Here is a 22,075-nt window from a genome sequence, read left to right on the forward strand (position 1 = left end):
CTGTGTAAAGCTGTGATAAGACGTCATCATTTGCTGAAGTGACAGTTCGAGAGTAGACGATCTATATATGGTTAATACGGGGCATGTTTTATGTGTTTCCCTAGTCGATTGATGATTGGGAGTCGGACATGTAACCTTGCACTTAAGAAGAAGTGTGGTGCATGGAACCTCGCCATTTTCTACAATCTGAAAGGTTATACCGACGTTATAAAAATGAGCAGTAATCAGATGTTGTATTATTAAGATATATTCGCATAGAAACAAGCGATACAAAGAATGTGTGAGAATTGCTGACATGTTTTCAGTCTGGGAGATGTCTCATTCGGAAATGTTGGTGTGTGTGCCAGCTGGCGATAATTGTGCGTGTGTCTCTGTCTGTGCATGTGTGTTCTGTTCGGTTCGGTTTCTCCCCCGGCCGCCTGAGTGAGAGTGCGCGGGTGATTTATACTTAACTGTTTTTTGTTTTTTTTTGTTTTGTTTGGCGTTGGGAGAGGAGTTAAGGACGCATGGATGAATGATGGAGTGACTGCTTATTCTACATTTTACGGTCTTGTATGTGCGTTAAAGTGTCTTGCTTTTTGTGGGTTATTCTCGCACCCCCGTCTTTCCCCCGTCTTTCGCTCCTTTGCTGTATGGAAAATAAATAAAAGTGGAGGGATTACTTAATTCGTCAAGTGCTCCGTTTGCGTGTGGCCTTTTGATTTGTGAGATCTTGTTCCGATGAACGTGATAAGTATAGTTTGGGTAAATTGAGGAAACAATTTGGCAAACATTTTCAAAAGACAATGAGGAGCAGATTACTCGATCTTGAGGAAGACCATGACAAATTTAAGGATTTAATTGCTAAGGTGATGTCTTCATGGTCATTTAACCTAGACTAAACATCCGAGTTTGTAAACATGACCGATTTAACAGGATTCAGAAGTCAGACGCACTGTTGAAAAAGGCCGAAGATGGACAGAAAAACAAGTAAAGAACAAACAAAGACGTTCACTCATCCGTTGTCTGCGCCGCTTGTCTACAGCAGGGTCGTGGGGACACTGGAGCACATCCAGGCTGTCCTCAAACAGTGAGCAGGGGGCAATCTGAACTGATTGCAGCCAGTTTGGAGGAGAGAGAGGTAGACAACTGGGCACCAAGGTCAGTGTGGCACTGATAAAGCTCATGGTCGCATTCCTACAGCGGATTACGAGTGGAACGTCACGATGGACTGAGCCAGACGGCCAAGGCCGTCGACGGGGCGGTGATAACGAACAACACGAGTCTGCATTGAATCACGCTAGAATCTTGTTGATTGACGTAGTGTTTACAAATCTGAGGAATATTGATACGTTTGGATTGTGAATTATTTTATTTTTAACACAGAAATACTGCTAAAATTGTATTTTGAATCTGCTTTCCAGGAAAACGGTGATGTGTCTCCAGATGCAGGAGCATCAGGAGGATTATTAAGGAGAATAGAGACAAGAGTCCAAGGTCGAACAACCATTTGAAAAGACGTCCCAGGGGATCTCGTCTACATCAAGGTTTCAACGAAAGTGGAACCATCCGAGGCGTGAGGGACCCTACACCGTCGTGAGGGCAACGCATATCAATTAGCACTATTGTTGAACACGCAACACACTATATAGCACTAGGAATAACAGCAACAAATATATTGGTTTCTGATTGTGATTCTTTTGTTGGTATGTCACACTGCCGGGGAACAGGCTGCTGTCTGGGATGGTCAGGATGCATCGTCGCTTCCGGGTTTTTGGCTGCATGGAAACTGAGCGTGATGCCTGCTGGGATGAACACTCACTCCAACATCTGACTTCACGACACCCGTTGACGAATACGACAGTGCATGGTCTTCAAATTGTTCACGGGGGTCAGGCCAAAGGCCGATGTGTATGCTGTATCACTATCCAGTCATGCACTCATCTTGAAATGTATCGACGACTGTTACCAAAATTTGTTATCACTCACTTATCAGTTCATTTATTCATTTACCTTTATCACGTACCTATCAACCGTCGACGGTCTACGTGTATAATCCGGTATGTACGGATAAAGATAAATGAAGGGGGGGTTAGTGCATGGGTCAGATGTTTGGAGTGTTGGGGGTTTTTGTAAATGAGACATGAACAATGAAAGTTAGAATGATCACAGCAGGCTGACCGCCAGAATTTTATTTTATTTTCGATTCGCGTAAACTCTGTCCGTGTATTGATATCTATGATTTGTAATACTTTGCCACTACTCTGTATTGATTTTCAATTTTAATTTCCATTCAAAGTGGGAGTATAAACTCCCAAAAGGGGGGATATGGTAGCAGAAAAAAAAAAAAAAAAAAAAAAAGGGGGGGATATGTTGTGGTAAATACACTTGCATTTGAAGAATAGATTTGCATACATGTAGAAATTTAGAAAGACTTGCTTACAGTAGTGGGAAAAGGTCGGGTAGACATCCTTGAAGATACTCTTGGCAGACATTAAGTTTCCTTGAAGATAGCGTGCAAGGGACGGGACGCTCTGTACTTGATACGTGATACAGGACCGCCTTTTGGGGTGTACTCAATCGAAGCCTAATCGTCACTACCAGCTTTAAATACATTGTCATGTTCCTAGCTCTGTGAGATCGTCATTGACGCATCAATAAAGTGACATCTCCCTCCACGAGGCTGGCTCCTGTCCATCCTTATCCACATATGAGAAGACTTTTCTCTCAATTATCGAACCTCCAATTTCTCCAACATTTCGACAACAAGTCTTAGTTTAACTGTACCATTAGTTCTTTCAACAAGCCCTGCACTCTGTGGATGATAGGAACAGTGGTATCTGAGTGTTATACCCAAATGGGTAGCCATGTTGTCAATAATGTCATTGACAAAATGGCTGCCATTATCACTCCAGAGCACTCTTGGAATGCCATGCTCTGGGATGATGTGTTTACAAATGGCTTTGGCAACTGAAAGTGCATTGTTATATTTTGACGGTACAATTTCTACCCATTTTGAAAACGAATCAACAAGCACAAGACAGTATTTATATGGACCACTTTTAGACAGTTCAATGTAATCCATATGTACGATTTCAAAAGGGTAAGTCCCAGCTGGGGTCTTCCCTCGTTTTGGCCTAATGTTACCTTGGACGTTGTGTCGGCAACAAACCAAACAAGATCTACAAAAAATTTTAAAATAGGTTTGTAATCCTAACGGTACTATAAATGCTTGTCGTACCACGGACGTCATACCCCCTGTTGAGACGTGGCTTTTACCATGGCTCAAAATAGCGACCGCGTGATACAGACTGCGGGGAATGACGGGTTTGTTGTCTTTTTGAAAAAGTCCTTCAAGAGTTTTTGTGACTCCCATGTCCATCCATTGTTGCTTTTCTTTGTCAGGTGCATTGTCTTGCATGTCTATTAAAATTTGTGTTGGAATATGAGACGAATTTTCTTGATTGCTTTGGGTGAAAGTATCTGATTGTCGAAGTGCAGCTTTTTTCGCAGCTGCATCAGCTTTTGCGTTTCCAAGTGAAACAGGGTCTTTGTTTGTTGTATGTGCTTTGCATTTGCACACTGCTAATTTAGAGGGCAGTAGTACTGCTCTCAACAGTTCTGCTAGCAGTTTTGCATGTTGGACTGGTTTGCCGGATGAGGTCTTCATTCCTCGTCTTGCCCATATGGTAGCAAAGGTGTGGATGGTTGAAAAGGCATACTGGCTATCTGTATAGATAGTGACAGCTTTATCTTTGAACAGTTTACAGGCTTCTGTCAGGGCAATTATCTCTGCAGCTTGAGCTGAGTAGTTGCTGGGCAGTGGTTCAGATTTTAAAGTCTTTGTCTGGCTGACCACTGCATAACCTGGGTTGTTCTGTCCAAACTGGTCTTTGCCTGATGATCCATCCACAAAAATGGTGTCTCCTTCGTCGAGTGGTGAGTCCTTGAGATCTGGGCGAGGTTTGTAAACCTCTTCAGTCTTTTCTGTACAGTTATGCGGTTGTCCATCTTCTTCTGTAGGTAAGAGGGTTGCTGGGTTGAGGGTGTTACACCTTTTGATGGTTAGGTGAGGTTGGGATAATAAGACAGCCGTCATTGCTATGTGTCTTGCTGGGGACAAGAATGACATCTTTGTTTGCGTGAGTAGTATGTCCACCGAATGGCTGACCCATAAAGTTAGTGGATGAAATAGTACTACTTCTGCTGATGAACGTATAGCCATTGCTGCTGCACAAACTGATTGGACACAATGTGGCAAGGCTTGGGCTACTGTGTCCAATCTCTTTGAGTAGTAGGCTACCGGGCGGAGTTGTCCGCCATATTGCTGTAACAACACAGATGTCATGAATCCATTTTTGCAATCCACTGTTTGAGTAAAAGGTTTCTCATAATTAGGGAAACCGATGGCTGCTGATGAAGTTATCTTCTGTTTTGTTTGGATAAAAGCTTCTTCGGCTTCCTCTGTCCATTTTATAGGGGCATTTAGTGGTAGATCTTCGGTGTAGATTAAATCCAGAAGTGGTTGGGTGGTTTCCGCATAATCTATGATCCATTGTCTGCAGAAATTCACCAGGCCCAAAAATGCCATCATTTGTCTTTTGGTACATGGTTTTGGGGCTTGGAGGACAGCCATCTTCCTGTCAGATGTTGGTTTTCGGCCTTCAGCTGAGACCAGATGTCCCAAGAAAACTACTTCCTTTTGAACCCATTGAAGTTTCTCCAATGAAGCTTTGTTTCCAGTTCTTGCTAGGTGTTTGCATAATTCAATTGATTCTGAAGTGTTTTCTTCTTTTGTGGGACTGGCTATCAAAATGTCATCAACAAAGATCAGAATTTGAGTGGACTCCTTGTGTTGGTGTTGACTGATACAATTGTTAATTTCTTGTGAAAAGATAGTTGGGCTTTCTGCATACCCCTGAGGTAATCTCGTATAGGTATATTTTTTGTTGTTAAAAGTGAAACCAAACCAATGCCTGGCTGAGGGATGCAGTGGTATTGAGAAAAATGCATTGCTTAAATCAATTACTGTGAAGAATTTGTGTGAATTTTGTAATTCGTTCAAAATTGAGTGCGGGTCGGGGACGCACGGCGATCTTTGTTTTACTGCTGAGTTAACCGCCCGGAGATCATGCACCATTCTCCACGATTTAGAATCCGCTTTCCTAACTGGAAAGATTGGTGTGTTGCAACTGGCAGCTGGTGCTTCAATTAGGATGCCTGCTGTTATCATGTCTTGAATAACTGGCCGTATGCCTTCTTTGGCGTCAGGTTTCAAAGGATACTGTCTAATTTGTGGGCGGTGATTTCCTTTTGGTTCAATGGTGACCTCGGTTGCTGTGGTCATCAGCCCCACATCAGTCTTTGAATTTGACCACAATGCTTCTGGAATGTCCGGGAAGTCACTAGATTGATAGTAGCCTTCCAAAACTTCTTGTAGTCATTCACTTAAATGGATGTCTGGAATGAAAATTGTTGTCCACCTAAGTGATGTATAAGAGACCAGTCCTAAATCAGGAATGTCAGATGTAAATGAGCCGTCCGCTTGTGGTTGCCATGGTTTGTTTCTTAGGATGAGAATTCGGAGGATTATCCTTTTCAGCTGGTTCCATTCCATGTCATGTGGTTTTGCCAGCAGTATGTGAAGTAATTCTCCTGGAAAGTCGTGCTTTTTCAGAGGCTCAATGTTTCTTGGAGGTGGAACTGTGATAAACATCCACCCAGATTCGTCACTCCAATAGACTTTGTCTGTAGTCATCTTTTTTGGTTGAAGTTTATTCCAACGTTCCAAGAAGTCTTGCTTTGGTGGCTCTATAGCACATTTGATTGTACAATGCAAAGGGTATTTTGTTTGGGGTTTCCACGATGTAGTTTTCTTAAACAGCTGTAGTGGAAGCGATCTTAAATCTGTTGTAATTGAAGCTGGACCTGTAACTATCGGATTGAGGTTGTAGAATATTGTTGGGGCTCCACTTCCTTCCAGGATTAGCATCTGGAATTCGTCTTCTTTTTTTTACCACCATGTGATCCCCTTTAACCGTTAGTGTCAAACCTAGCGTTTTTATCAAGTCTCTTCCCAACAGATTTTCTGGACAGTCAGGAACATAGACGAAACAAATTTCTCTGTGTTCAGTTCCATCTTCATCAACAACTGTCGTTGGTTTAGTGAAATATCTCTTGGCGGGTCTTCCTCCTACTCCAATTACTAACACTGATGACTTGGCCAATAATACTCCTGGTGGAAGGTTTCTAACCACAGATGATTGGGCTCCCGAATCTACTATAAAATCAACTGGTTCTTCTCTTGGTCCTACCTGTACTTGTCTTTTAGGAGGATTGACCGATGAGATATTTCCAAATAATACACTGAGATCCAGAATGGGAGTTGGTAGCAGATCTTTAGTCTCATCAAAGTTCTCCTCATCTTCCTCCTTGTCTATCTCTCTGTCGGTTAGTCAATCTTCGGATGATTGAGGATTATTATTTTTATGATAATGTCTTGGTTTCGGCTTGGAATTGCACTCATCTGCGAAGTGTCCATATTTTCCACAATTGTAGCAGTTGTTGTTGTTCTTTGGACGTCTTTTCCTTCTTCCGGTTAACCGGCCGTACTCTCTTCCACGACCTCTTCTTCCTTCTTCATAATACATCGGCGCAGATGGGGTGTTTCCAGCGGCGGAAAGACCTTCAAGTAGTGTTGTTATGGTGAAAACAGCTGTCTGGCTTTGCTTCTTCCTCTTCAGATCTTCAGCGTGGATGGCGTGTGTCACTAGATCACTCATTGTGGCTGTTCTCCAGGTGATCAGATGTTTTCTTATATTATTGACGATGCTGTCTTCCAGACCATCTAGGAAAGCCGACCTTAGCATGATTTGGAAAGGTGTATCCGGGGCTTCAGCTTCTTGGACTCCACTGCAGTTTCTCATTTTCTCTGTCAGCCTTTCGACATATTGCCCTACTGATTCTCCTGCTTCCTGGCGGCATTGGGTGACGGAGCTAAAATCAGGTGGCTTGGTGAAAGCTTCTCTTGTTCGGTCCATAATTTGGGTGAAATCCGCAGTCAAATCATCTCCATATGGACGTGCGACTTGGTTGACATCGAGGGGGTTGAAGTTCCCCATAACCCGTCCTACCCTGTATCCTAAAAGGTATCTGAGGACCGTCACAATTTCTGGGCCATTTAACCTGTAACTGTTGACAAGCTCCCTAACTGCTTCAGTCCATCTTCCCACGTTCTGCTCTAAAGGAGGGATGGAGGCACAGGCTTCTTTCATCTCAGTTTGGGTCCAAGGGCGATAAACGTGAATTTGTCTTTCTTGGCCCAAAACTCCGAAAGCTGGATTTGCAACAGCTATCATTGGATATATAGGATTTGTTGGTATGGACGAATCAGGCAGTTGGGGGTACAAGTTAGCTGGTTTTGTGGTGGTTATGTTGATCCTCGCCGTTTGTTTTGGAGCGGATGTACTCATCTCTTCATTCTTTGCTTGAAAAGTCTTGCCTCTGGTGCGGCCTCCCATTGGAGAGTGGTGCTTTTCAATTTCTCTTTCTTCACCCCCAACTTTTCCTCCTTTTGCTCGCTCATCCTTCTTATGCCTGTTGTTGACAGCTGCACGTTGATACTCATCTTCTCTAATCCTTGCTTCGTTCTCCTCCTGTTCTCTCCTCACTCTGTCCCTGACTACCTCTCCACTCACTCCAGTTTCTTCTTCTGCTTCAATCTTCATGCGTAACATTTTTCTCTCTTCCTTGCTTGCAATATCCATCCTTCTTTTCTCACTCTGATCAATCCACAGACGTAGCATTCCTATCTGTGAGTCTATCTCACTTGTGTCTCTTCCCTTCCTAGCCCTTTCCTTTCTCCTGTGAATTAACTCAGTTTTCAATTCGAGCTTTGTCTCTATTTCCTTCAGTTTTTGATTAAAACCTTTCTTTAGCCATTTCTTCAAATATTTTGAACTATCAGGGTTTATTCTATTCATAAATTTCACATCTGGGTCCTCTGCTAGCATCTTTCTCTGGGCCAGACCCATTTTTTCTTAAACAAATGTCACCCACAAAGAAAAGTATCTCTCAATAGCTTATTCCTGATCTTATTAAACTTTGACTTGCTAATTTTAAACTAAAAATGGCCTTTTATTTTTTTTCTATTAATTAATTTTATTTCCTGGTATTGCCTTTAATTTATCCGTGTAAAATTACCAAATTGTATTTTACCTAACTTCTTCTTTCTTAAATTATCAATTTTCAATTGAAAAAGGGGAGGAGATTGTAAAAGAAAACAGATAGAAGGAATCCTTTGTTCTCCCTCTCTTTCTCCCCCCCCTCCAAAAAGCAGGAAAAATTCCGTGGGCCGGCGAGCGCATGCGCAGTACACAACACATAAGACAAACGACACCAGAGGAATGCGGGAGGGGTTAGGGACATGCAAAAAAGTAACTAACAGCTCAAATACATATATCACGTAGACAGACAGACATAGGGCCCACAGACAGACTCCTACAATACTCCCCGAATTCCCTCTTTAATGAAGCCACGTATTTATTCTGGGTTATTTTATTTTGGCCTGCTCATTTTAAAACGATTTCAAACAGAGGACTCTGCCGACTGCAGAGATTATATATATTCTCAATAGCGAACCACTTTAAACCTGTCTTCTCTCTCTGATTTACGAGGCAAATTCCTCTAGTAATATCATAAAAGTGCCGTTTTCTTTTCGTTTAACGGCAACTTAATTGGTCTGAGACTAGTACTCAACTCTACAGGCTACCGATCCCGTTAACGATGAGGCGAACCCTCTAATCCGGTTACCGGCTCGTCAATATATGTATCACACATACACACATATATATATATATATATATGTATCATATATCAGGGGATGGTGTCATAAGAGACGGCTCAGCTAAAAAGTCTCTGTAGTGCGAAGTGGAAGGAGAAGAGGACGACGAGGTGAGCGGAGAAGATGAGGTAAAATTTTGGACTATTTGATAAAGTTTCAGGGAAAGCGAGCAGAGAGAGTGGGAAAGGTGAGATGGGACAACATTCATTTGGACAGGTAACTTAAAATTAGTTTTACCTGGTTATATCAGTATCAGAAATTATTTTCCCCCCATTTTATTAACACTCCACTTATTGAAACATAAATATTTTGTTTGTTTGTAGTACATGATTCAATTGTTTGTTTGTTTGTACATGATTCAGATTGAATCGTTTCTTGTACATGATTCAACAATTGTTTGTTTGTTTGTACATGATTCAAATTGAATCGTTTCTCCAGCGCTGTCACGAATGGCAGCCACTCCAGCAGCTCCCGTGTTATTTTCGATTGTTCTCAGTTATTTTCGACTGTTCTCAGCTTAGGGATGCTGCTGGAAAAGTGAATTTCCCTTCGGGGATGAATAAAGTATCTATCTATCTATCTATCTATCTATATATATATATGGACATACACAATCATATTTGACTTGGTGAGGCACACCCCTCGAACCAATTTAATAATTCGCTAATGAAATCCCCAATTGTCAACGTCTTCTTTCATTTTATGGCTTTCCTTAATTATTTTTAATCTTAATATCAAAAATACATCCCACCTGAATGGCAGATCAGCCTCCCTTTGTTCGAAGAACGGTTTTCCCGGATCGCTGACTGAAACTCGATGGGACAGAAAAAGAAGGACCAGTCACGTGATCCTTTGTTAAGAAAAAACGCCGTTAAAATTTTTTTCCTCCAGACCGTTCCTCAGTCAGACGACCGCTGGGTCACGTTCCGGGTCTGTTCGGCACCAAAAATGTCAGATTAATTTGGGATATTAATCTTTGGCTGATATGAGAGTCAAGGAAGATGCAGGTTTGATATCAACAGGAGGCCTCCAGTAACCGCGGGGAGAAAAACGGACCCACTCCCTTGAATGACTCCCTTTCTCTCACCGTGGCCCAGTGACCCGAATGTTTTTATTTAGAAGAAGTCAAGCAGTTGTAAAAACATACCATGACGACTTTCCTGTATCCTTCAAAATAAAGACTGAAAGTGTGCATATATTTTAAACAGAATCATATAAAAGAGTAGAAAAATAGAGAATAAGTAATAAAAATAGTATGAACTCAAGTACATTCCATCAGAGCCATTTGTGACGTGAATAATAGAGATAATAGAGAAAATTACAAATAACTAGATTTAATATACCTTACACCAACTTAGGTGCCAAAGTGCTTAACTTGTTTGGACAATTGGGTTAGCCATGGTCCAAAAATGTTTGTGTGTTTTTTTACCCTTTTTTTTAAATTAAATTTTCTATGCTATTGTATGTATTTGTCTTGCTGTCGGTCACACCTCTTGAGGGATATAGCCAAGGAAGATACATAGATAATTCAGGCCGCCTTTCCACTTCTATTTATCACCAGATTACAGTGAAACTGACATCATAATGAAGTATTAGTAACAAACTTTGGGATGTAATTTTGATTTTTCTTTCAATGCCAACCAATCATGTGACATGTGCTATCTTGTCAGGAAATATCTGAGCAAGACACAAGGGTTGCATTTGGGCACACTAAACTTGACAGCAGGCTTTACCTTTCTAAGCCAGGCTAATGGCGTCAACTGGGTAGTCGTTGGAGATGAAAACTACGGCGAAGGATCCAGCAGAGAGCACGTGGTTCTGGAGCCTCGACACTTAGGAGGACGCGCTATCATCGTCAAAAGCTTTGCTCGAACCCACGGTGAGACTTTAAAGGAGATTCAAAATGTATATTTCTATACACGGCTTAGGGAAAAACATTTGATCACATTCGCTTTGACATTGAAGTGACAATAATATTATTATTATTTTCTTTTTAATATAACAGAGACTAACCTAAAGAAGCAGGGTCTGTTGCCCCTGACATTTTCTGATACAAGTGACTATGATAAAATTCGGCCTAATGACCACATTTCAATTACCGGCTTGAAGTCCTTCGCCCCTGGCAAGGTAAACCACATTCATTTAATACGGATTAAGATATATACAGTGGTCTACTGGAGATTAATTTGTTCCCGGATCGAGTTCATACTCATAATTTCCTTGTATCCTGAGGGAATTTTCACAATAAGACATAACTGAAAACCAATCAATCTGTTCCCGGCCTCCCAAAAGCATCCAACTTGATCCTAAATAAATATAAAACACCTATTACTGATCAATACTGATAAATTCAAATTGTATTGCCTTTTTACAGTTTCTGATTTTACTTATCTTGCCTGGCATTTCTTAAAAAAGGTCGGTCTCGTCACAGTTAAACTCATGCTGTGGGTTCTAATTTTCCTATGGAATAAGTGAAGCAAAGTTCTGCATAAACTTTTGCGTGCCTTTGGTATCTGCACTCGCTTCTTCCCCCTGCCTGACTACATTGTGTATAGTAGTCCACTTTTGATATTTTTCAAACCAGCCCAGCTGGCTTATGAATCCACTCCACATGTACAGAACGATGGCTCCCCCTCTCTTGATACTGCCTCATGTTACATAGGTCCTTGAGATGGACGGCACCCTCTCGGAGATGATGCCCTCCGTGACATCTCCTGCTACCTCTTTGTTGCGTATCCACAACCACACAAGTCTCTTGGTCTCGTCATCAATGGTCGTTCTTAATTTGGAAAGAATACTCGTGCGCTTTGGTCGATTTTACAGCTTTGATGGCATCTTTCTTTTTCAATATCATACAAATCGTAAATAATGATTGATCATACTGCTTTGCTAGATTACTCACACAAACTCCACGTTTGTCATGTTTGTCTATTATTTCCTGCTTTAATAAATTGAAATCCTATTTTCCCTCAACACACACCTTACAATTTCATTTTGCAGAACTCATGGGTAGGGCCACAAAAGGAGATGCAATGCAATAAAAAAAACACAGGATCAGGTGTCTTTTAGTGGGAAATTTGCATGCTAACTGGGAAGAGCTGAGGCTGGCTATTAGCAGTCTCAAGTGGTAGCCTTTGGGAATGCTCAAAACTAAGGTTTCCTGTCATACGTCGCAAGACCTTTTGTAAAGTCACCTCGTATCTTCAATTTCTCGTATCTCATGTAGTGCATATGTTAAGGGGCCAATGTAGACTGAAAATGTCATTATTTTATTCTCACAGCGGTCTTAATTGAAAACTCTTTAATATGATTGTGAACTGTGAATTTACTGAATGTACAGCTATCACGATAAAGAAATGTAACTCCTGACTGAAGTGACAGTAATTCCCTTGAGTTGACAATGATCTGTTTCCTCCTTTAGCCACTGACAGCAGTGATCAAACATAGCAATGGCAGCCAGGAGTCTATCTTTTTGAACCACACTTTCAACGAAACGCATATTGAATGGTTCAAAACTGGCTCTGCCCTCAACAGAATGAAAGAGCTCCAATAATCCAGTCTGAGCAGCGGTCTCAGTATTTGTGAAGAAGACAAAGTTTGTGTGAACAATTGATGGTACAGTTAGCACACTCTTAGTTCTTTCTTGAAGATGTGAAAAAAACCCACAATCGCACTCATAAGGTCGCTGCACAGGTAAAAAGCGCACACAGCCATTGTTTGGTTTGCATGAGGCAATCGGGGAAACAAAAACAAGAAGTCCATTTTGTGTGAAAAGGTCGCATAGAAAAACTTTGATTTTTCTAAATGGCATAAATTCACACTCAAGTCACCGTTTTGCATATATCTTAAGTGCATTGGACCCTTGATAAAAAAAAACAACACAAATATTATTGCTTTGGAATCAAGTTGAACAAGCAGACACCAGATATAAGCCCTTATAGTAGATTCATTCCTCAACACTATAGCGATAAATCAATACTTTATGTTCTATTTTAAAGCAGATAGTGATTCAGCTCATTCATTGTAACTTGTATTTTTTATCTGCAATTGGGGTCATTATCCATTTAATATTCTGACACTCCAATCCTAATCCCTGACTTGATTACATAATTTTTTTTTACTTGAATGGGTTTGGGATAATCTGGGTTTTTTCACCCTTTTGACAATCTGTTTTACTCTAAACCATGTAACTGCTGCTACTATTTTAGAATTAACATGCCTTTTGTATATATGTGCGAATCAGCAGGGTTTTGGGGTAATTGAAGAGATGCAAAACGTCATGAAAGATTAATTGCTTTCCTACCTTTTCTAACTAACATGGCGCAATGCCATTGATAGCATGAATATTTTGGGTCTTTCAAAAATGTCGAGACACCAGGCAATACAAATTTTCAATCCTGTTTTATTATTTGGACTTGACATCCCTTAAGACTGCATTGCAATTCATTTTCCGACAATTGAATAATGAAGTATCCCAAATGTAAAGCCCATAAATCATTTTATTTGAAGTTTGTTTTTCTTGTCCAATACTGCAGAATACTTTTTAATATAATGACGCTTAAACATGAGCGTTTGTTATAAATGATGCGCAATATTTCTGCACTTTATATACGTAGATGTTTGAACATAAATTGAAAGCTGTAATTTACTTATTGTAGGCTGCCTGCTTAGATAGATAGATAGATAGATAGATAGATATATACTTTATTCATCCCCGTAGGGAAATTCACACTTCCAGCAGTCTACCCCGTTGTTTATTAACAGATTAACATGATGCCCGAGGGTGCTTGTAGCGGAGTGGATGACGTCACGCCAGTCCAAAAGTTCGACATTCCTGCGGCAGATGGAAATCTTTTCTTTGTGAAAATCCAGGGATACACCACCTCGTGTTAGCAAGTCCGCCTCCTCTCCGATTCCCCCCGGCTTTCATGTCTCTGTTTAGCGACGTTGAAGCCGGATTTCTCCAGGTGGCTCCGGGTGGCTACACGTTAGCGTCCGGAATGCTAAACGTGAGCCACGTTTCCGCAAAACACAGCAACTGCGCTCCCTGTGCGCTTCGATGTTTTCAAAAAGCACTCGATGATCCTATTTGGTCGTGAGTTCGCATTTACCATGATTACGGATGGTACCGAAGACTTATAACGCCGCTAGCCGCTTCGCTAGCTTCGGCTTTTCTTCCACCATGGGCCCATTCATCACGCCGGCACGAGAATTCCTCAGGGCAAGGAGTTGAAATACACGCATTTCTTGTGCGTTAAAACCCATGTCCATAGGATAGAAGTAATCCATAGTGTAGTTGTCAAAACGGGAAGAAAAAACACCGAAGATAGGAGCAGACAATAAAACAGTTGGGCAGCTGCTGGAAAAGGCAGCCGCTCGTGGCAGCTTAGAATATGTTTGTAAATATGGATACATAAAGGTTGTGAACGCTACATATCTGACTATATTAATGTTTTTGTGATTGTGACTGACTCCAAGTCAATTTGCTGCATTTACCTTTGACAGTGAATATATGCTTTCTCCCTTATGAAGAAAGGTGCTGTAACTGTTTCTTGTTTGCCACCAGGTTGAGGGGCTGATAAAAATGTTGTAATCCAATAAATGTACCATTCTGTAAAATGTCCTTTATTATACACCATCGGACTGTACAAACTAAATCAGCCTAACTTTTTAAATAAGAGTTGCATGTCTTCATTTTTAAAGTAAACCTTATTTTGTGTAGCTCACAAGTAGCAACAAACGTGTGTCATTGTCATTTAATGTAATCAAAGTGTTGAATGATAATCACTGTCATAAATAAAATACTGAAATTTATTTGTATGTTGGTGTATTTTTGTAGAAAAAATGTGAACACAAGGTTAGTGTATTACAAAACAAGATTTTCATGTCCTCCAAAGAACCCAATTTTGTATGCAGATTTTTGAAAATACACAATTTAATTTATTAATGTATCAGTACTAGCTGTGGCAGCAATCACCACTATTAACTGGTCGTGTAAAGGGACCTGTACGGAATTTATAACTTTGTTGCTCTCTGCCGCGATCTCCTGGCTTTTGTCGTCATTGCAGCCCCATTTGTATTTGTATTTCTTCGATGCGCTCAAGAAAACTTTTTTTTTTTTAATCTTTTTCGGGGTACGGGTTGCGCTTGAACTCTACTTGAGGCTCCCTTTTCTTTCTTATACTATTTTCCAGTTATACTAATAAAAATAAAACCTGCAGGGATTAGCATGACATAATTCTCTAGCACTCCCTCCACTTCCCCCACCTAATGTGTTCCGCACCGAACAGCTCCGCTAATGGTAAGGCAAAAGTAGATGGGCGTAGTGAAAAATAAGGTATAGGGCCTCTTTGAACTCAGTTGGCTATAGTTAACGCATACTTCATAGACAAAATATTTGACTTTCAACTTTTAAGGATACCTCAAACAATGCACCTATCCTTTAATGTTTAATTTCAGTTTGGGATTTTGTTTTTATGAATGGACATGGGGGGTCTTGTACATTCTAACGTGCCTGCCATGTCGTAAACGGACCAACACTGTCGTAAAAGTAAATCACGTGGCTTCAACAAGGTTCCTCGGTTGTCAACGCTAACTCCGTGTTTTTGTTATGTTTGTCCAAACATACTTTTATTTCTTGCATTTGATGAATGACAGCTCATTTAACTCTCAAATGTAGCTTGCACTGAGTTTCGCGTGCGCCTGAATCGGAGCAATGTTTGTGTTGGTGGAGATGGTGGACACGGTGAGGATACCTCCGTGGAACTTCCAAAGACAGCTCAACGAAGCTGTTTCCGAAGAGCTGAATAAAAAACTTGCAAATAAGGTGAGTTACTTCCGAGTTTGATTAATCCTTTGCTCGTGTTGTTTCAAACTTGAGCGATCCACGTTCAATGAAAAATCCTCTTTTATGTGATTTGCTATTATGTCGCCGCGAGAGCTTCATTCACGGTTAACTTATTTCCTCTATAGCGCTCGTTTGTTATTTTTGCAAATCTTCCGAATGGAAATGCATTACAACATAGGAATCTCTTTATCCCCATTTTTCCTGTGACATCACGCCCATACTTGGATGGAGACCAGGGGTCTCAAAAGTGCCGCGTACGGGCCAATGGCGACCTGCAGGACGAAAATGTAAGCATCCTGCCATTAGTTGGCCAATTCAAATTAGATATGGATGCTACCTATGTGCTAGTTAATTAGGCAGGGCTCGAAATTGGGACCAATTCACTCGAAAATATGGATACGATTTTAGTGTTTTCGGGTAAAATAAACACTTGCAGAATGCAAGTTTCGCCTGTTGATTTTAACCCATGTTGTGTTAGGAATTGACCCCACTAACTTGGTGAATGTTTTAAATCTGGGGTCTAAATCAGTCCTGACCACCAAAAATAAATGAGTGTTGCTCAATATAATTAATACAACATCCTAACAAATATATGCTTACATAATTATCTATTCCCGTTTTAATAGGATTTTATGGCCCCAGAGACAAATGAGTTATTACATTTTATATTTTTAAAACGGGTCACTGGAGACCCTAACATAACATTAAACGCAGTATTTGGAAGTCGTTCTGAATCAGTATACAGGTAGTGTCTGATTATGTCATACAACCCCACTCCTCCAAGTCTACTAAACACATTTTTCTCCAGCATTGGTTGATTTATCAGTCAGTGATCATCAAGTAGTCATCATAACATACCCTGGAACATTCATCTAATGGCAATTTACAGCTTAGCCCCAATTTTAGAGGTAATCTTTAGAATGAGCTACTATGTAAATGTACACACTACTCATTCAACACTCTTCTTACTTAAGGTTGTATACAATGTGGGCCTCTGTATCTGCTTGTACGACATCACAAAATTGGAAGACTCCTACATCTTCCCGGGGGATGGTTCGTCACACACTAAAGGTATGACTTTATAGCTTGAAAGGGCCTTTTGCATTAAGTTGTCCACTACCTTATTTTTACTTTAGGGTGGCTGTAATTACACTATGAGCTGGAAATGGCAAAGCGCTTTACAATGTGCTCCACATTTCCCAACAGCGGCCTTGCACCTGCTTATTGGGGGTATTAGGGGTTCAGTGTCTTACCCAAGGACACTTCGACATGTAACACGGACGAGCCGGGATTCGAACTGGTATCCCTTGATCCCAAGACGAGCGCTCTACCTCCTGAGCTACTGTATTGTAGTTTTAGTCGTGGTATACTACAAGTATAACTTAATATGCTGTTCCTTTCAGTTTTAGAGTTTTTTTTATTGTATATTTCTCTATGGAAACCCAATAAAACATAAGAAAGGATAAAGGCAAGCTTTGATCCCTTGGAAGATTTGCTGGAAGCCTTGAAAATTAAAAAAATATATAATTTTTAGGATATATATTGCTGGGTGTATATAATATGTATATTTTCTGTCAGTTCATTTTAGGTACGTTGTTTTTCACCCATTTCTGGATGAGATACTCGTCGGCAAGATCAAGTACTGCAGTCAGGAGGGCGTTCATGGTAATCTAACTTGTCTAATTTGTAACTTTTTGCCGAGAAAGTAAAAGTGCAAGTCCTCTTTTTAATATAAAAAGCTGTTTAAGAAAATGTCCTGGACGCTGATGTTTCCGTTTCCCACTCTCAGTGACCATGGGCTTCTTTGATGACATCCTCATCCCGCCAGAGTCTCTTCAGCAACCCACTAAATTGTATCCTCTCAAATGTTACCTTAAATGAAGCATATTCAAGTGTGTTAAGTTAGTTAAGGAGAATCATTTTTGAATTGTTGCCTCCGCCTTCCTTAGCTAGAGTCCAAGCGACGAAGCTGAGCAAGTCTGGCTTTGGGAATACGAAACGGATGAAGGCGCGCACGACCTGTACATGGACCAGGGGGAGGAGATCCGTTTTCGAGTGGCCGATGAGCTTTTTGTGGATACGTCGCCATCGGGGCCGACGAATGACACGTCCTCCTCACAACCTGGCCAGTCAGCGGCAGCGCTACCGCCGCCACCAGATGCCAATGAGAAGAAAATCGCACCGTATACTCTGATAGTAAGATCTGCTGTTGTTCTGAAAGTTCTCATGTTCCGCTCATGCAAATTTCAAACTCTGTTTAAGTTAATCCCAATTTCTTAAACATGTAAAATTTAAGGGAACTAGTATGTTCTATTCACAAAAGTCTTTATTTCATCTGTATGTTCCATTTTTTTCTGAGATGATGCATTTTGAAGACAGTATTCCGCCATATTGTTTTATGTTTTACTTGAAGATGTAAGAGTTATTTAAGCAAAGATCTGGTAGGTTTTGTGGGGAATGTCAAAGCGTGATGCAATTGGATGCAGTAATGGTACAGGCAAGGGCAAGAAGCCGAAAAGTGACTAACTGGTAAAAATATCACATGTAGAGCCGCCAACGGGGGCTACCCGAGACGTCCAACAAAAGACACACAGCCACGGCGGAAAAAGATTCAAAATGTTTATTGTCATATGCAACGTAAACAAGCACGATTCCCTGCACAAGTAAATTCTTACTTTGATGTCCTCACAGTTGCCATTGCAATAAAACTATTAAACTATATCCATGTATACATGAAATAATATTACGAATATTAAAAAGATAAAAATACAAGAATGACTCAAGATGAGTTGAGGCTAAAATAAGATAAAAATAAGATAAAAATAAGATAAGATAAAACACAAAATGCGAGGCATATGTTGACTATTTTTTTTGCACTATGAAGACTTGCACCAAATGCAAAATTGCACAACCCTTACGATACCAACTGTATGTAACATCCTACATGCCGACATTTCTTGTATAAATATCATGTAAATTATAACTATAGCGTTATCCTCCTTGTTTTATAACCTTATCTTCTCTGTTCCTTTATCTTCTTGGCTCTTTACCTCACTGTGAATGTGTGAAACTGGAGTGTCATGCCCAATTTCATCGTCACAATATCCAGCTACCGGCCTTACTGTGCGGAGTTTGTATGTTCTCCCCGTGCTTGCGTGGGTTTCCTCCGGGCACTCCGGTTTCCTCCCACATCCCAAAGACATGCATTTCAGGTGAATTGGCTGGTCCAAATTGTCCCTAGGTGTGGCTGAGCGAGTGAGTTGTCTGTCCCAGTGTGCCCTGCGATTGGCTGGCAACCAGTTCAGGGTGTCCCCTGCCCACTGCCCGGAGATGGCTGGGATGGGTTCCAGCCCCCCCGCAACCCTAATAAGGATAAGCGGTACGGCTGATGAGATGAGATGAATATGTTAACCCATTTTGCAACAATGACAATAAAGGTATATTCTATTCTATTCTAACTGAGGAAAAAACACAGTGAGGAGCAGGCTAACCGGGAACCAACAACGAAAATTGGCAACGACTACAGCGATAAACGCAAGGCCGTCCGGGAATAAACCAAGGGACACGACGAAGCTAGCGCTACTGACAGCCTAGCCTGCCAAAAAAACCCACTGGGGGAAGTCAAGGTGTGCCAACAAGGAGCAAACAAAATAGAAAAGACCTCGGCAGCCCCGGCGCTAACAGATAGCTAGCTGGACAAGATTATACCAACCGTGACACAGGCGGCAAAATCATAAACGAAAAGCCACAGTCATCTACAGGGATCAGAATTTTCCGCGGATCCGCGGATTTCCGCTGTTTTTGAACCCCAAAGGCAATCCGACGTTTTCACTTTTTCTCTTGCGTAGCAAACAAATTCAAAATCCGACTGTCTCACTCTTTCCTTTATTGCTCTGGCGCACCCTGGCGGCCGTTAGAAAAATTGGCCGCATTGTCGCACAAGCTGCAGGAACTGAACTGCATTTGAACTTATCTTGCAGTATTTACAAAAAAATCAGTTATGTGGGCAAATTATTTTAATCTTCTAAAAATGTTACTTAAATGATAAATATAAGCATGGTTTTGGACAAGTAAATTGCCTAAAACCCAGGTTTGGGGTGGGGGGTGGGCGGTTGCTCCGCCCTGGTTTATTCCTGGACGCTGGCTATTTCAGCTGAAAATGAAAATCTCCATTCTGATCCCTGCATTTCTTTTATTGTTGGCTGAAAATGGGGAATGTAAAAAAATGACTATTTCAAATGCAGTCTAAATACAAACACAAACCCCCAAAAGGATGAAAAAGCGAGAGTATCTAAGAATTCCACAAACTTGCGCGTGCAACAAAAAGAGCTGCAATGATTATTTCATCCAGAAGGTGGTGTCGGCAAGTACAATATTTATGAAGAGACCTACACCACCTTTAAAAAAAAAACCTCTTTGGGAATACCTTCAAGCTGTCGTGAGGCAGATTTGCACTATGGAAGATTGTTAACAATACTGTAGTAGTTTTGCTTAAATAAATCCACTTTGTCAGTGACAAAACTAATCCATATAGGGTTTACAAAGGCTCAACTATTGCTAGATATTATAGTGGGCATGTTTCATTGTAGATAATAGCTAAGTTATGAGTGTATGCTAGAACAATTTTTGAGCCAAGCCACACTTTCATTACAAAATCTTATGGATACATGAAATCCTTGAAAATGCTTAAATTTTAAGGTTGTGTTTTCAAGGTTTGTAAATTGGCTTTAGTTTTGATTAAGTTGATTTTCTTTGGCTTGCACAAACCTTATATACGTACATCATTAGTGTTGGTGGGATCCATAATATTATGATAAGGACAATTAATAATTATTTTCTAGCCATGTTTTATAATGCATTATTTATTCTTTAATGGTACTAGAGAAATTGGAAAATTGGCTTTCAAAGTCCTCAAAAATTGCTTGAATTTGGCATGAAAAATGTGTACGAACCCTGACTGTATTTTTATCTTGCTTTTCTAAAAGTATTAATCTGCTAACTAAATTTTTTACTTCATTCTAACCCTTTTCTTAAAAAAAACTCAGAAAATAATTTATCAGCAAAATTTATGTGCAAGTTTGTTTTACTTTACTGGATGTAGTTTTCTTATGTGTCCAGTACAACCTTAAACATCTTTGCCAGGCAAAATAAATTATTGAATACATTTCCCTGGACACGGGCATATATTATGTAAAAGTAAAGAAAAGAGCAATCTACTGCCACCTACTGTTATTGATAAATCTTACAGTTGCATGCCTTTTTGGCTTAAAGCAAAAATACTGACCAATTGCATGTTTTTTTCTACAAAGCTTACATTGGCAGATGTGTCTGCGGCTTGCTAGACAAGGTCTCACGGCACACTATTACACCCTGGCACACTGGTTGAAAAACACTGTGCTCAAACATATACAAAAACATCCTTTTATAAGGGGGGAACACTGGAACTTACCCACTCCGATCTTGTTTTAGGGGACCATTTGTGAGCCAGGACTGGGGCTGCTGTCGTGGTGGAACAACTAGCAAGAAAAGGAAGTTGCACTATTCGACCAATCATTATGGCTCCGAAATCTTCTTTGTGTTTGGACCAGCAGACTATCTTTTTAGAAAAACACCCACCCTCATCATGTTTATTTTGTGATCATGTGACGTATATTTAACGTGGAATAACCCAGAAGTATCCGCTTCTAGTCATTTCCCTGAATAATGACGAGTGGGTCAGTTATTCAAATAACTGACATAAATAATTTATTTTACTGTTTTGAAAAAACGGCGTTGGAGAAATTCCAATTTTGTTTTGTAGCTCCTTTATCAACATCAAATTGTATAATCTCTGGAGAGTGTTTAATTTTTGGATTTATGACAAAATCTAATCGCAGAGGTGACAAATTCAATCTACGCTCATGCTTTTTCTGTTAGATAACATTTTGGGAAACACATTATAGGACCCTACTACCAAGTAATGTGAAGGGCCCGTTGTTTTCATCACTATGTACACTATCACAATGCACCAGAGATTACCAACAATCTTTTTAATCCTGTTTTCAAGGGCATTAATACTCACATTGCATCTGTTTCATGTGACCCCTGCCAGATCATGGTGTGGTTTTAAACTAGTTAATTTTGCGTTAAATAAAGAATCCTCTTAAGAGGCTTTGCCTCTCTTCCAATAATTTGTACCATAGAAAGGTTTTTCCACAGATTTGAGACTTATCATTTGGTTGTGTTTTCGGTAAACTCATCCAGTCGACATTACTATTATTTTGTAATAAAAGAGCTGATCTTACGATGACTCTAATCCAGCAGCTGGTCCGTCTCCATTACATCACTAATGTTGGAGATCAAACTTCTTTTTTCTTTTTAGGTTGTGGGGGTGAATCTTTTTCCTGACGGAGGGAAAAATAATCGTT

General features: G+C 40.4%; 2 protein-coding genes across 2 annotated transcripts in view; both read left to right on the forward strand.

Moving 5' to 3' along the window:
• Positions 1-13,488, forward strand: part of LOC148373464 (aconitate hydratase, mitochondrial-like) — a 50,353-nt gene extending 36,865 nt beyond the window's left edge. The window contains 3 exon segments of the mRNA XM_088325801.1: positions 10,568-10,700; positions 10,827-10,948; positions 12,243-13,488. Of these exon segments, the coding sequence (XP_088181927.1) occupies positions 10,568-10,700; positions 10,827-10,948; positions 12,243-12,374 (387 nt within the window). The 3' untranslated portion in view covers positions 12,375-13,488.
• A 1,850-nt stretch (positions 13,489-15,338) lies between these two features.
• polr3h (polymerase (RNA) III (DNA directed) polypeptide H) lies at positions 15,339-21,954 on the forward strand. Its single transcript, XM_088325778.1, has 6 exons — positions 15,339-15,647; positions 16,643-16,739; positions 17,247-17,333; positions 17,458-17,521; positions 17,630-17,864; positions 21,138-21,954. The coding sequence occupies exons 1-6, from the start codon at positions 15,537-15,539 to the stop codon at positions 21,186-21,188; spliced, it is 645 nt and encodes a 214-aa protein (XP_088181904.1). The 5' UTR covers positions 15,339-15,536; the 3' UTR covers positions 21,189-21,954.
• Positions 21,955-22,075: the final 121 nt, after the last annotated feature.

The sequence above is a fragment of the Urocampus carinirostris genome, chromosome 1 (assembly GCF_059441175.1).
Source record: "Urocampus carinirostris isolate Australia breed hairy pipefish chromosome 1, RoL_Ucar_1.0, whole genome shotgun sequence".
In the NCBI taxonomy this organism is placed as follows: Eukaryota; Metazoa; Chordata; class Actinopteri; order Syngnathiformes; family Syngnathidae; genus Urocampus; species Urocampus carinirostris.

Bases quoted from the DNA above. Each gene is read 5' to 3' on its own strand.
- polr3h (XM_088325778.1), top strand. From the start codon at position 15,537: ATGTTTGTGTTGGTGGAGATGGTGGACACGGTGAGGATACCTCCGTGG. The intron at 15,648-16,642 runs GTGAGTTACTTC...TTCTTACTTAAG, and splicing joins ATAAAAAACTTGCAAATAAG to GTTGTATACAATGTGGGCCT. The intron at 17,334-17,457 runs GTAATCTAACTT...TCCCACTCTCAG, and splicing joins CAGTCAGGAGGGCGTTCATG to TGACCATGGGCTTCTTTGAT.